At 41.4% G+C, this 15,088-nt stretch overlaps 1 protein-coding gene across 1 annotated transcript in view; it reads left to right on the forward strand.

Annotated features, from left to right (window-relative positions):
• celsr3 (cadherin, EGF LAG seven-pass G-type receptor 3) overlaps window positions 1–15,088 on the forward strand; it is a 46,576-nt gene that overhangs the window by 3,547 nt on the left and 27,941 nt on the right. The window contains 2 exon segments of the mRNA XM_042729800.1: window positions 2,831–8,126; window positions 14,483–14,820. Coding sequence (XP_042585734.1) covers window positions 3,245–8,126; window positions 14,483–14,820 — 5,220 coding nt within the window. The 5' untranslated portion in view covers window positions 2,831–3,244.

A 15,088-nucleotide genomic window follows, 5' to 3' on the forward strand; every position in this document is an offset into this window, starting at 1 on the left:
CATAAAGACCGTATAGAGTAGACTGTCTTTTTAGGTTTGTAGACAGGTGTCTTATTAATAATTTTGTGCAATGCTATATTTAGTGTCAATGTTGATGCAGGCATTAATAAAACAAGAATGCGCTTGATATTAGATATTTGAAGTCCTTCAAAACTGAACATGGTTCTTGTGGTTTTGGACCACAGAAATACATGGGAGACCCCCCCGACCCCCCCCCCCCACACACACACACTCACTTTGAATTCTAACTTCAAAATCCAGATATCAGCACCTGTGAGACTGAAGCGATGGATCTCAGCAGTCAGCAGCACACCAACTGAGCCCATGACATGAGCGCTGTCTGCGGTTCTGAACAGATCAGGTGTTGCACTCATTTATTAATGGTTCAGGAATTTAAAAAAAAAAACATTTTAAATAAGTTCATTTTTGGGGTTCTACACATTGTTGCATTCACATTTGAATCAGGTTGCAAATTTGTTAATGATGTAGAGATTTTTTAATATTGTTTTATTGTTATATTTGATCCAATTAGATATACATCAGATCACTGTTTTTAAGCTTTTTTGGCAAGTTTAGATTAGGGAACACTATTCACTATTAACTTGCTTATTAGCCTGCATATTACTATCATACTGGCTGTTTATTAGTAATTATAAAGGACATATTAATACCTTATTCTGCATGATCATATTCTAGATCCCTTAACCCTATACCCAATACCCAAACAATGCTACAAATATCTACTGTACCTTACTTATTATCAATAAGCAGAGAGTTAGAAGTTTATTGAGGGGAACTTTTTATTGTGTTCCCTAATTGGAGTGTTACCAGTTTTTTTTAAGGATAATTTCTTTGTATTTACTGCATTCACATTAGATTTACTTACACATCAGATCAGTGTAAATGCTTTAGGGGTTATACTTTTAGATTTAATTTTTAGTACTTTTATTGATGTTTGTTGCATATCTTTTTTCCCAGTATATACTGTACATTAGATCATGCCTAATAATAATTCATTTGTAACTAGTTTAGATATTTTTAGAATGCACACCTATGATGATTTTATAAGTCTTGACTTAGTTGCATTCACATTTGATCCAACATATTTCTGCTGTAGACATTATTGTTGTTAAATGTTTTCATTTTAAGTGTTTTGACTTTGTTGTGTCCCCATTAGATCCATTTATGCATAAGGCAGATTCTCAAAAGTGACTTACAATGCATACATTTCATGGTAATCAGACCTTGCTGTTGCTAGAGTCATGCTCTACTGTTTAAATATAAATCCTAATAAAAATAGTGAATAAAAAGACTTATCGTCATCCACCAGTGTAGGCATTGAGAAATGAGCAGAAATGTAGGCCATATGTGTTTTCATGACATGCAAGAATTTGAATTATGGTCTCTACTTTATTTGGGGAATGATGAGTAACACTAAATGTGATAGCTCTTCCCAGAGGCTGTTTGGCGAACTGGTAAATCGCAGGCGGGCTGATCGGAGTTACCCGTCAGTCTATCAGTCAGGTTTCACAGAAGAAGCTCTCAGTTATGGGAATTCCTCTCCTCCTTACTTAATGTGATTTAGGGCTGCCGTGACTGTGTGCTATAATACCATCAAGCGTCTAGACGCACACAAGCACACCCGCAGCACTAAAGACTAGACATGAATCTCATCCTCCACAGTCAACGAGGAAAAATCGCAAATCATCTTTTTTTGCTTAGACATCACTGGTAACTGCACACAGAAAGCACAAGCCCTTTACCACTGTCAGCTCAGCTCAGCTGACTAGAGCACGAGAATAGTGGGGCGCGAGGGGCAGCTTATCGAGAGAGAGAGAGCGCGCACAGTACAATTGAGCCGTATGAATTTTTCAACATCCGTGGATTCGTTCCAACCGTGTCAGTGGCAGGCAGGCAGACTGTGCGAGACACAGATTGGTTTGTGTAACGGGCAAGTCTATTTCTGACTAAGCGTGGATTTCACATCCGCCATGCGGGGCCGTGACACGCGCCTCCGAAATTCACCCACTTGCAGTGTGATTTAAAACAGGAGAAAAATCATAGTTAAAAAAATGTCTCCGTGTCAAACAATGAATTCAAAATGAGACCATGTCTACCGAGTGGGAAGTAAAGCTGGCAGAAGAAAGAAAAGGTGAAAAGAATTCAATGCAATAAATAATAATAAAAAAAACACCTCAGGAAATCGTTCAGTCAATAAGACATGACGTCACAGGTGGACACCGACTAATTGTTACAGCTACACACAAAACTACCATCCGCCCCCAAACCCCCACTGACGTTAATATATTGGGCTTTTTTCGCACAACAAAAATAAAGAATATGCTGCGCTTGTTGATTCAATATTTTATCATGTGGTTAATCATATATTTAAAACAGAATAAAATAAATGGTAAAAATTGAAATGCTTAAAGTTACCTTAGGCCTACTATGTGCTGGAGGAGATTATAATATATTTAACTTCACATTACATGACATTTTGCAATAAAATTGCTTGGATTTTTGTTCATTTTTTATTGCGTTACATCAGTTGTGTAACACAGAAGCTGTTTTATCATGTTATCCTAGCCACTGTTCATGTAAAAGTCACTAATGATAAACTTTGATACCATGTGGCCTTCTGTTACAGGTGTTGTTATGGAAGATATCAGTATATTTATGATACAATGCAATGCAAGAATGTATTAACATTATTTAAATGAAATGTATGGATTTATTGAATAGGCCTTTTTATTAAATATAAATTATTTTCCATTTCTATGTTCCATATTTAACTAATTTAATGCTATTGTTTTCACTTTGATATTGATAGGTTGTAGGCTAGTACCTCTCCAGCGGTGGACATGAGTGAGGAAACAGCCTTGCGCACACTGGAACGAACCATTCCCCTCTCAGAGAGAGAGATAGAGAGAGAGGACGAGAGAGAGGAGAGAAAGAAAGAAGCGAGAGGGGGAGGAGTGAGGGTAGCACCGGGTTCGCTGTGAGCCATGTTGGATGTGAATGAGAGATGCTGCGCTCGTGCCGCTGCTAGCCGGGGCTCTACCATACACCGAGAGTAGATGCGAGCTTCCCGGGATCACCGAGCGACCGGGGAGCACGGCGGAAGGAGTCGGGCGGTGGAGGTTGAGCTGGCCACTTAGCCGGCGTTTGGAGAGAGAAAGAGAGACACTTGGGTTCAGAGAGAGGGGAGAAAGGAGAGAGGAGGAGAAAGGATTTCACCAGACTAATGGCTGCACTGCTACTGGACTTGGGCTCGCTTTCGCCGCTGTTTCTCCTTCTCCTCAGCTCTTTGTTCACTGTTATCCCGGGGAGTGCAGCGGGGCCGTTCTGCCGCTCCCTGTGCACCCACCCAGCCCCCGGAGACGCTAAAATCACCAGCCTACCCGACGGAACGGTAACGGGGGCTTTGGCTGGGGGCGACTGGAAGATCCACCCTGCACGGACGCTACGGTCGCGTGGACGGGAATCACAATGCTTACGGTCCTGTGCAGTGGGAACCCCCTCAGCTCCGTTGAGTCCGGAATACCGGAATTCTAGTGCATGGATATCAGAACCGGCGGCGCACACCGGACGCTGTCATCACCAGCCTGTTTGGAGTAAGGGTGGCAGTGGAGAGAAGGGCGTTGTTTCTCGTGTTCTCTCCTCTCCGGTTCAGTATGGCAAAAAGAGGACTATACAAAGGACTAGAACGCACTCGCGGCCACAGACGCGCCTCGACACGGACAGGGTCATTGCACAAAGCGTGCTGGATAGCTGTAGAACCCTGGATAGCCAACCCAGGCCCAACCTCTGCCCATGTCACCCAAAACGGGAGTTTGCCGCTGCCAAGACACCAACTCGGCCGTTGTTAAAAGCCTATTCTTATTCTAATGTGGTTTCGGACGCCAAAAAATTGTGCAAAGCGACAGCGGACCGTCCCGTCTCAGGCCCCCTGAATGTTATCGATCTCACCAGAGAGGGCTGGAACGGGTCAGGCATTACGAATACCCGCGGGTGCTCGGGACTGTGCGCGTGGCAGCTCTCTCTAGGGCTTGGAAGCGAAGCAAGCAGCTGGCTCGAGTCACACCGGATCACAGGTTGTTCTGAAAGGCATCCAGACTGGCACAGCAGTAACTGGCACCGGTTCAACATCTCTCTGAGGCGCTACGCTGTTTGTGGAAGGCAGGCAAGAGAAAATGCAAACACCACATCTTCAAATAAGAACTCAAAAGTCGAATTTGTGCGTGCAAAATCTGATCGGAATAGTTCACAAAAGTCTTCTAGTGCGCTTAAACGGACTGATGCTCTGGATTTAATGCCACAGGCTGCCTGGGTTGGGACTGAGACTCGCTTTAATGACAAAAAGGCTCATTATAATGGATCAACTGGAATCAGAGCTACTCAGTTGTATATCGGCGATGTACCCAACTCTGACTCATCTGCTACTGGCTCTCCCAGGTGTCATAATGCATCACATATCTACCTCTTAGTCAAACTTAGCTTTCCTAAACGTTTTCGTGACTCACACATTCACACGCGAGTAGATTCAGCACCCGCTCAGTGGACAGCGCCAATCTCCGTGCGTGAGCTCGCTCAATCGAATGACTTTACTCAAAGTTTGTTCCTGAGGAATTGGAACAGTAACAATAACAACAACTGCGCCAAGAATCGTAATGATAACCACCACCACAACAACAGCAGTTCTGATGAACAAAATGCAAATGAAACCAAAAATGCTCCTGACAGTGAAGAGCGCGACTTTGTAAGAGGGGAAAGCGCACGTTATCCTTGCTCTAGTACGCGTGCAGAGTGTGGCGACTACGACAGCTTAACCGCCGATGGGGGAGCCACGCGGCCGCAATTAAAATCCGGTAAACGGGTGTCATTACAAGCTGAGGGTGTCAGTCAGCAAGAGGAGCAGTTGGAAGCCGCGACTGAGTGCTGTAGGAGGGAGGGACAGATAGAGGGCGGGGTGAAAGGGGAGGGAACGGGGGAGGGTGACAGACAGCCTGTAGAGGGAGAAAGGGAGGAAAGCATGGAGTGGGTGATTGCAGAAGACACAAAGGAAGAGGTAGTGTTAGAAGAGACAAATTTTCTGAGAGAAAAAGGTCAAGGCAATGGCAACTCTCAGTCAGACAGAAAAAGCGATGAAAATAAAGAAGGAATGAGGACTGAACAGAATGAGCTTAAACAGAGTCTAGATGGGGTGGAAAACACACAAAAAACTCTGTACAGTGAGAAACAAAAAGCAAGAGAGAGCGATGAAGTTCAGAGAGGAGAAGAGCAAGAGTACAACGAAGAGCAGACAGGTGTCCCTCCTGTTGGGCGCTCCCGTAGAGCTGCTAATAGGCACCCCCATTTCCCCCAGTATAACTACCAGGTTCAGGTTGCTGAGAACCAGCCTCCTGGTACCTCAGTCATAACTATGACAGCTGAGGACCCTGATGCTGGTGAGGCAGGAAGACTCAGTTACAGCATGGCCCCTTTAATGAACAGCAGGTCCATGGATTACTTCCAAATTGACCCAATTACTGGCCTTCTCACCACCACACACATTCTGGATCGAGAACACATGGACCTGCACTACTTCCGAGTTACTGCCACAGACCATGGCTCACCACGCCTTTCTGGAACAACTATGGTGACCATCACTGTGGCTGATCGTAATGATCACTCTCCTGTGTTTGAGCAAACAGAATACCGCGAGACCATTCGAGAGAATGTGGAAGAGGGATATCCTATCCTGCAGCTGCGAGCAACAGATCTCGACTCGCCAGCAAACGCTAACATACGCTACAGATTTATTGGAGAAAGTGCGGCTGTTGCACGCACTGCGTTTGAGATCGATCCTCGATCAGGCTTGATCACAACACGAGGTACTGTTGACAGAGAAGCAAATGAACGTTATACATTGTTGGTGGAAGCAAGCGACCAGGGAAGAGAGCCCGGCCCAAGGTCGGCTACCGTTAGTGTCCATATCACTGTGTTGGACGAGAATGACAATGTTCCACAGTTCAGTCAAAAGCGGTATGTGGTTGCAGTTAGAGAGGATGTCCGACCATATTCTGAAATCCTCAGAGTCAGTGCCTCGGACCAGGATAAAGATGGGAATGCTGCTGTGCACTACAACATAATCAGCGGGAACAGCCGAGGACAGTTTGCGATTGACAGTGTTACTGGAGAAATCCAAGTGGTAGCGCCACTGGACTATGAGATGGAACGGGAGTACACGCTACGGTTGCGGGCTCAGGACAACGGCCGTCCACCTCTCTCCAACAACACTGGAATTGTGAGTGTGCAGGTCACTGATGTCAATGATAATCCACCAATCTTTGTATCCACACCTTTCCAGGCTACAGTGCTGGAGAGCGCTCCTATCGGTCACTCCATTCTTCACATACAAGCTATTGATACAGATAATGGTGACAATGCACGCCTGGAATACCATTTAACAGGAACCGGCATGGATACACCATTTGTTATCAACGCTGCCACTGGTTGGGTCACAGTGAGCTCAGAACTTGACCGTGAATCAGTAGAGCATTACTTCTTTGGTGTTGAAGCTCGAGATTATGGTTCCCCACCTCTTTCCGCCACAGCTAGTGTTACAATCACTGTTATGGATGTTAATGATAACCGACCAGAGTTTCTACAAAAAGAGTATTACGTCAGACTAAATGAAGATGCAGCTGTTGGAACAAGTGTGGTCAGCGTAACCGCAGTTGACCGTGATGTAAATAGTGCTGTCACATATCAGATCACAGGTGGAAACACACGTAATCGCTTTGCCATTAGCACAGCTGGTGGAGCAGGACTTGTCTCCCTAGCACTGCCTTTGGACTACAAACAGGAGCGTCGCTATGTGTTAACAGTCACTGCCTCTGACAGAACTCTCCATGATACCTGTCAGGTGCACATCAACATCACAGATGCCAACACACACCGTCCCGTGTTCCAGAGTGCTCATTATTCAGTAAGTGTGAATGAGGACCGGCCTCCTGGCAGCACAGTGGTGGTCATAAGTGCAACAGATGATGATGTTGGAGAAAACGCCCGCATCACTTACTACCTGGAAGACAATATTCCACAGTTTCGCATCGATCCTGCAAGCGGAGCGATCACACTTCAAGCAGAACTAGACTATGAAGACCAAATGACTTACACGCTTGCCATCACTGCTCGTGACAATGGAATACCTCAGAAATCTGACACCACTTATGTGGAGGTCAATGTTAATGATGTAAATGACAACGCACCTCAGTTTCTGAGCCCTAGATATCAGGGTGGAGTCAGTGAGGATGCTCCACCTTTCACTAGTGTGCTACAAATCTCTGCTACTGACCGTGATGCTCATGCCAATGGCCGTGTCCAGTATACGTTCCAGAATGGAGAAGACGGTGATGGTGATTTCACCATAGAACCAACCTCGGGAATAGTCCGGACCGTCAGGAGACTTGATCGTGAAAGTGTTCCCTTCTACGAGCTGACTGCATTTGCTGTGGATCGCGGTGTTCCACCTCAGCGTACACCTGTACACATTCAAGTCAGTGTCATGGATGTCAATGACAATGCTCCAGTCTTTCCTGCTGACGATTTTGAGGTTCTAGTGAAGGAGAACAGTGCCGTTGGGTCCGTCGTAGCTCAAATTACAGCGACTGATCCAGATGAGGGCTCAAACGCTCAGATTATGTATCAGATTGTGGAAGGAAATATTCCAGAAATCTTCCAAATGGACATTTTTTCAGGAGAACTCACTTCTTTGATTGACCTTGACTACGAAACACGGAATGAGTATGTAATTGTTGTCCAGGCCACATCGGCTCCACTAGTCAGTCGTGCCACGGTGCGCATACGACTGGTTGACCAGAATGATAATGGGCCCCAAATGCAAGACTTTCAAATCATCTTTAACAACTTTGTATCCAATCGATCCAACACCTTCCCAAGTGGGGTTATTGGACGAGTTCCAGCCTATGACCCAGATGTTTCAGATCATCTCTACTACACCATAGACCGCGGGAATGAGCTACACCTGCTACTGTTGAACCACACAAGCGGGGAAATCCGCCTCAGCCGGAAACTGGACAACAACCGACCACTGGTTGCCCCGATGCTCGTCACCGTCACTGGTAAGACCAAGACGGGGAGGGAGAGGGGGAGGGAGGAAAAAATGGGAAAATGAGGCAAGGGCTATTAAGGTCATAAGGATGAAATCAAATCAGGTCAAATTGGTTTTGCTAACTCTTTTCTGCAGTGCTCTATTATGAAATATTGCTGAAGGCAATGTGTCAGTGTAGAGAGTGTATGTTAGAGAAAAAATAGAAAGAATAGAAAATATCTTCATAGAAAGCTGACTCTTGACTTGCATTTTTCTCTGTAACAGACATTTAGCGATCAATGTAAATTACTTTATGCTGGAATGATTTCTACAGGCATTAGCAGGTACTGTAACAGGAGTCTCGGTGGTAACTTGAGAGAGCGTAAGTGCTGAGGAAAGCATTGCTTGGCCGCATTGCTTGATGTTGTTGATTGCATTGCTGGGAAGTGTAGATAATTGTGGCTTTTGAAAGGTTATAAATGGTGATTTGTTATTTACAGACAAGGTGACTAAAATGGTAAAATTATCATTATGTTTGGGGTTTTGTGGCTACTTTGTGTTTATTTATCACTTAGGAAAAAAACCTGTTCGACTTGAACAATACTACTGATTTTGTTCTGTGTTTTTACCTTATCTGGCAGTTTGCGTGTGTATGTGGGTAAGGCATATAGGTTGGCGAGTTTGTGAGACTGCAGTGTTAGACAGCTCAGTTACCCTCTGGTAAAATTCTCTCTCTCTCTCCTCTGAGGAAAGCACACATCCGTTTCCATCCCCCCTTTACTCTTTATTTCTCATTCATTTTGCCTCCTTGCCTTTCTGTTTATCTCTTTCTCTCACTATTTTCCCCTTACAAAACATATTTTTCTGTTGGGTTAAATCATCTAAATATGTTTTCACTGTACAATTTAATCATTAAGTTTTGATGTCCCGAGGGAAATGGATGGTTAAGTTGAAGGAATTTCCTATTAAATAATTCCATTGTATTTCGCTTCAACCGGAGAAACAGCAGTTACAGTTTTCTAATGAGCACAGCCCATTGTCTGTAAGATGAAATGACATAGTTTGGAACTCAATATCGCTTTTATCTTGTTATTCTCCAAGCAAGGCAGATGTGCTTATATTTATGTGATTAGTTTGTTTTGCTATTCCTTCTATGATGTGATGTACAAAATGCACATTTTAGGTGTAGTTAAAATCGTATTGGTCTTAGAAATAATGCATGTATACCAGAATGAAATTGTGTGTACATACTGGTAAATGTAGTTTAATAGATGATTACAGACAGCCCTCTTATCTTGCATGCTTTCTCTTGCATTCTCTCTCTCTGTTCTACTTTACTTTGAGTGTAACAGAACGTCCTTAGGGGGAAGCCTGGCTTTGGAAACAAACGGAGCACAGTAATCAGCAGTCAAACCAGTGCCCAAAATTTTGTGTGTGTGTTTGGGTAATCAGATGGTTTAATATTCGTTCATGCAAGCATCTGCTATGTTTATTCCTACATCTGGATTTGTTTATATATTAAGTTTGTGTGTTTATACACGTTTTTGTGCATGTGTGTGTAAGTGTCTGTAGTTGAGTGCCTCTTGGCTGATGGGGGTAGAAATATATTTCAAGCTGACTAATTTCAGCTATGAAGGGCAAATACATCTAAGTATTTCACTCTGTTTTTGTGTGCAAAAACACACAAACAGAAGCCCTTGAGACCTAGGGTCTGTTTTGGTCATGCTAGATTTGTAATTTCAGTGTTTACAAGCGTGTTAAATGTGTGAGCTGCTGTTGTGGAATTTGTGAGCATGTGTAAGTATCAGGTTTGTTGTGTCAGGTAGAGAAACCTGAAAACCAATACTGTAGGGACCTCAGAGATCTATTTGTTTATTTTTATGTTTTTGTGAGCTGGTAGAAGCTATTTGCATGTTTTCCTGCGACCCCAGCAAGAACTGCTTCAAACATACCATTTTTTCCCCCTAACAATCTCCCTCTGCAAAACAAGCCTAAAATAAAGTTCACTTTAGAGTGGGTAAGTGAGCTGGATTATAAAAGATTAAAAGGGTCTGAGAGAGGAATAGAAAGAGATACAATGAAGAAAGTATGGGCTTAGGGAATGTGTAGAGGAAGAAAAAGAAGAAACAAATTGAGAAAGAGAAAATACCAAAACACTCAAGTGGAAAAGAGAAATGGAGGGTGGCAAATGACAGGAGAGTGATTGAACAGGAGGAATAGAAAGAGGTAAAACTCGCTGAGTTCAGGTCTTGGCTTTGAATGACTGAAAGGAAAATTATTTCAGATGAAAGAAATGGAAAATTGCCCTCTTTGAAATGTACCATACAGCTCTTAATATGCTTTTTAATGAAAGACTGTGTGTATGTATTTGCAATGGTCTTGTATTTGTGCCTGCACTTAAAAATCATCTTCATAAGTAGTATTTTGATCTTGTTTTCCAGTAAAATAATGAAACATCTTTATAAACAAGATAATTCGTAACTTTATAAATATCTTACTTTCATCCTAATTTTTCATATTCCACTCCTTCCACTGATTGCTAATGTCAGACATCATAGACACAAATATTAAACAAACAGCAAAGAAACACACACACACACACACACACACACACACACACTGGTGATTTGACATATCCTCTGTGGGAGCCCAAATGTTTTGATTTAATCAGCATGACTAATAATATTTTCTGCTGTAAGCTACATTAATCATTTAAATCAATGTTTTGTTTGGTTTTATTTAGATGTTGAGTAACCATAGTGTGTTGCCCCTGCACTAGTTGTGGCTGTTTACAGTAATTAAGATCATAACTTGTCATTTTGCTGTAATTGCTATTATTTGTTAGGCCTCAGTGATTATTGGAATATGACAGAAAATGATATGCAAGATATTGCTGATGTGCTTCCATTGTGTTTTTGAAACCATGAGTTTTTTAGTTTAATGGCTTTGTGAGTTAGAAGAGAGATGCAGGGACTGTTTTGGGAGGTCAATAGGGAGCCACTGCCTTATAATCTTGTAATTAACCCAGCTGCCTCCTCGCACCCTTCCCCCACTTCTCCAGTACCTCCAATTTTCCCCCCACCCCTTCTTTCTATCCATCTTTTGCTCATCCCAGTCTTTCCCACAAATACACTTTCCCGGATCTCTTGTCTGCTTGATATTGCCTTCATCTTTTTGGCATCTGTGTAAACACTCCTGCTTCCCTGCCTCCACCCTTCCTCCTCTAACCCTTTTCGGTCTTTCCATTACACTCTCGCTCTCGCACAGGGTGGCATTTCATCAAAGAAGGATATAATCTCCTTAGACACTGAAACATCCAGTGACATTAAAAACTTCAAGCCGCGGCTGTCATCCTCTTGTAGACACTCACACGTTGTGCTTGACTTTATTTCTCCATGTTATAACAGCACAACTTGAAATTAACTTGAGAATTGCATAACACCAATTTGTGAATGAATTATTTAGACCAGTTTTGTGTTCCGGACCAACTGATTAATTGAATGTGTCTGATTAAAAAAACATAAAAAAAGCTATATTACATATATGCTGCAGCAAATACCTGTTTATTATTTAAAAGTAAGTTACTTTGAAAGCTGTAAAATCATTTAACATCACATTATGTGTAATTTTACTGTGATATATAGTTAAATGTCTGGTTTTTGCAAGTAAAATAATCAATTACCATATCGTTTACAATAAAAACAAGCAAAAACAAATCTTAAAGAACATGCAGAAATTCCTGTGACACATTACTATAATTCTATTTTATTTAAATAGTTTTGTTTCTTCTCATTTTTGTTAATGTACATTCAAGTTTGTGTTAAATTGGATGTTATTTAATTAACACATTATTTTAGTGTTATGTCTGTTACCCTGATGGTGTTTTGTCTTTGTATGTATGACTCTGTGCACCATCTATACATTATTTTCCATGCATTTTGACAATATTTGAGCAGTGTCCTTGTTTAATGGACAGGCCACTTAAGATGAAAATCATATGGTTTTCTATTTTTACCACCTTATAGTGATTATCAGAAAACATTTTAAGGTGAAGAATGCAGCATGAAATATATGGTTTTAAGTTATAAAATGTACAAGCACCAATGTACCACCCCATAATACCGGAATCATTGTTGCCGTAATTTTTACAGTGAATGGAATAAAATGGCAGGTGTAGTTGAGTCTAAATAACGTCTTGCTTCTGTCTCTCTCTCTCTGTGTGTGTGTATGTGTGTGAGAGAGAGAGAGAGAGACAGAAGTGGGGGATGGATGGTATATTTTATAAGAAATGCTTATCAGCATGAAAGGTATGACTTTTAAGTGGATGACATTATGATCTAAGTAACGTCTCTCTTTCTCCCCTCCCCCATTCATTTTATCTTCTTTTATTCTTTCCCATTCCTGACTCCTCCTTACCAGCCTCCAGCAGCCTCACCGCTCACCCCATCTCTCTCTCCTGCTCACCCTCTGCTGAATCATTTCCTCTTCTCTGTGTAATTTTCTTTCACTCAATTTAAATCGACTTCAGAGTGACTTGCTGCCAAGACTTTTTTCATGCACTTTATAGGCAAAACATTTTTAATACATGCAGGAGAAAATCATTAAGAAAATGGAAAGGCAACTGTGAAAATGTCATCAATGTTGTACAAACAGCATGGATATACTGAATAACATGATTCAGAATTGCTTGGACTGGTGTTAGTGGTACTGGAGTATTAAAGATCTTCAAACAGAAACAGCACTCCTGCATGCTTCAGTGGTCACTTTAATGATAATAGTGCAATGGTGTGTATTTTCGGACTCACAGTCCAAAAAGTGGTACATGGTACAAATTCACAGCCTGTGGCTGTAATATTTAAACCCAGACAAACATGAATGTGCACAGCTGGATGTCAGGAGGCTAGTCAAGAACTTGTCTGGGTCATAATTTTTTTTATCCAGTTTTAGGACCATTCAGATTTTTTGGCAATGACATTTTATTTCAATATAACTTATGCATCATAATAGTGTTTGGCTTAAATGTATGCTAATTTAAATTTAAAAATGTATTACAGTAAGTAAGCATTTAAGGAATAGTCCACCCCCCCCCCCAAAAAAAATAAAATAAATAAAAAATAAATAAAAATATGTAATCATTTACTCACCCTCATGCTGTCCCGAACTGATAGCTATTTTCTTCTTTCGCACAATAAAAAAGAAGATATTTTGAAGAATCTTGGTAGCCAAACTATTTTAGTTTTCCTTCCATTTTATTTTTGTCTATATAATGAAAGTCAAGATGAATGTTTGGAAATGTAAACTGATATTTCCTACTGACACACTACATTAAATGATAGAAATAACTGCCTTAAAACAATTTTTTTACTCACATGAAGGTGAGGAAATAATGGCAGAATTTTATTTTTGGGTGGACTTCTTTTTAAAGAACAGTCATATTAGCAAAGTTTTTCCGACAAAACAGTTGATTGCACTGTCAATAGTGTAGTAATGCGCAAAGCCCCGCTCACAAAGAAGTCGCTTTTAAAACAAATTAAAATGAAACACTTTTTCAATGCTGAATCTCTGCTAGGAAATGTTTTGCTCTTTTTTCATATTATTTCAATCGCATGGATTCCTATCAAAATCACTCCAGATTTTGCCTGTTAAATTTCATTGTGCAACAGTAAATGTGAGTGTATCTTTGCACTAATAAGCATTTTGAGAATCACCATTTAGAAAGAATGCTCGCAAAGCAAAAGGTCTGATCAGTAGGTAGTGTGTTTGTTCACAACATGTTTTAAAAAAGTTCTAAAAATCAACTTAATTTTCTATATACAGAACCTAATGTCTTCTTTTGATTTTGGTGTGAAATGTAACCTGGGCATGTTTTCATTAGGTTCACTTACACAATATCTGTTGAATCTTTTATTCTTTCTTTATCCCTCTGTCTTTCCAGCAAGCTCTCTTTTCAGCTCTAAACTTTCTGTGTGTATTTCTTAAGTTGTATGTACTGTTTTGTGTGTGTATGAGCATGAAGTATGTGTCCATCTGATGGACACACACATGATTCACTCTGCAGCATGTTGCTAATTTCACAGTCAGTGAGCTGTAGATGATATCACAGGCTGCACTGACACCAACCTGACTCATTTCACATGTTCTGATGGACCTCTGGAGGAGTACAACTCGCACAGATACTATTAAAGCGTTTCAGATTGCAGTAGAGTAAAACATAGGCTATGTGACAGAAGTTGAAGTGATGTTGTGACTGAGCGGTCAGACATGTTCTTAAAATGATTTGCCATACTGATTTTACACATACGGTGATACAGGACAAGGCTTGTAGTTTCAAGTTTATTGTTGCTCTCTAACTCACTTCATCTTCCTTTGTCTCTGTCTGTTTCTCAGATGGCATTCACAGCATCAGTGCTCAGTGTGTGTTGCGGGTTCTCATCATTACGGAGGAGATGCTCAGCAGCAGCATCACTGTGCGACTCCAGAACATGTCCCAGGAGCATTTCCTGTCCCCGCTGCTCACTCACTTCCTGGAAGGGGTGTCAGCCGTGCTTTCAGTCTCTCCTGATGATGTGTTTGTGTTCAACGTGCAGCCGGATGCAGATGCAGGAAAGGTGCTCAACGTTAGTTTCTCCGCTGCATTGCCGGGAGGGCAGTTTTTCCCATCGGAGGCTCTGGAGGAGCAGCTGTACCTCAGCAGACCTAGACTCAACGCTCTTGCACATATGGAGGTAAAACACATATACACACACTCAGTTGCCTCGTGAAGATCATTAGATACTGCAAGAATATATAAAATCTAACAGAAATATCAAATATGGATTGTTTGTTTTGATGTTTTGTTAGATAAAACAATGGCATTCATACATTCTAAAGTATCGTTTAAGTGTTTTTAAGCACGATGAGAACCATTAAAATGAAATCAATCAATCAATTATCATTTCATTATTTAAAAAAAATAAAATTTAAATCAATAAATCAACAAACTTATATTAGTGT

This window comes from Cyprinus carpio, chromosome B8, assembly GCF_018340385.1.
Source record: "Cyprinus carpio isolate SPL01 chromosome B8, ASM1834038v1, whole genome shotgun sequence".
NCBI classification, from domain to species: Eukaryota; Metazoa; Chordata; class Actinopteri; order Cypriniformes; family Cyprinidae; genus Cyprinus; species Cyprinus carpio.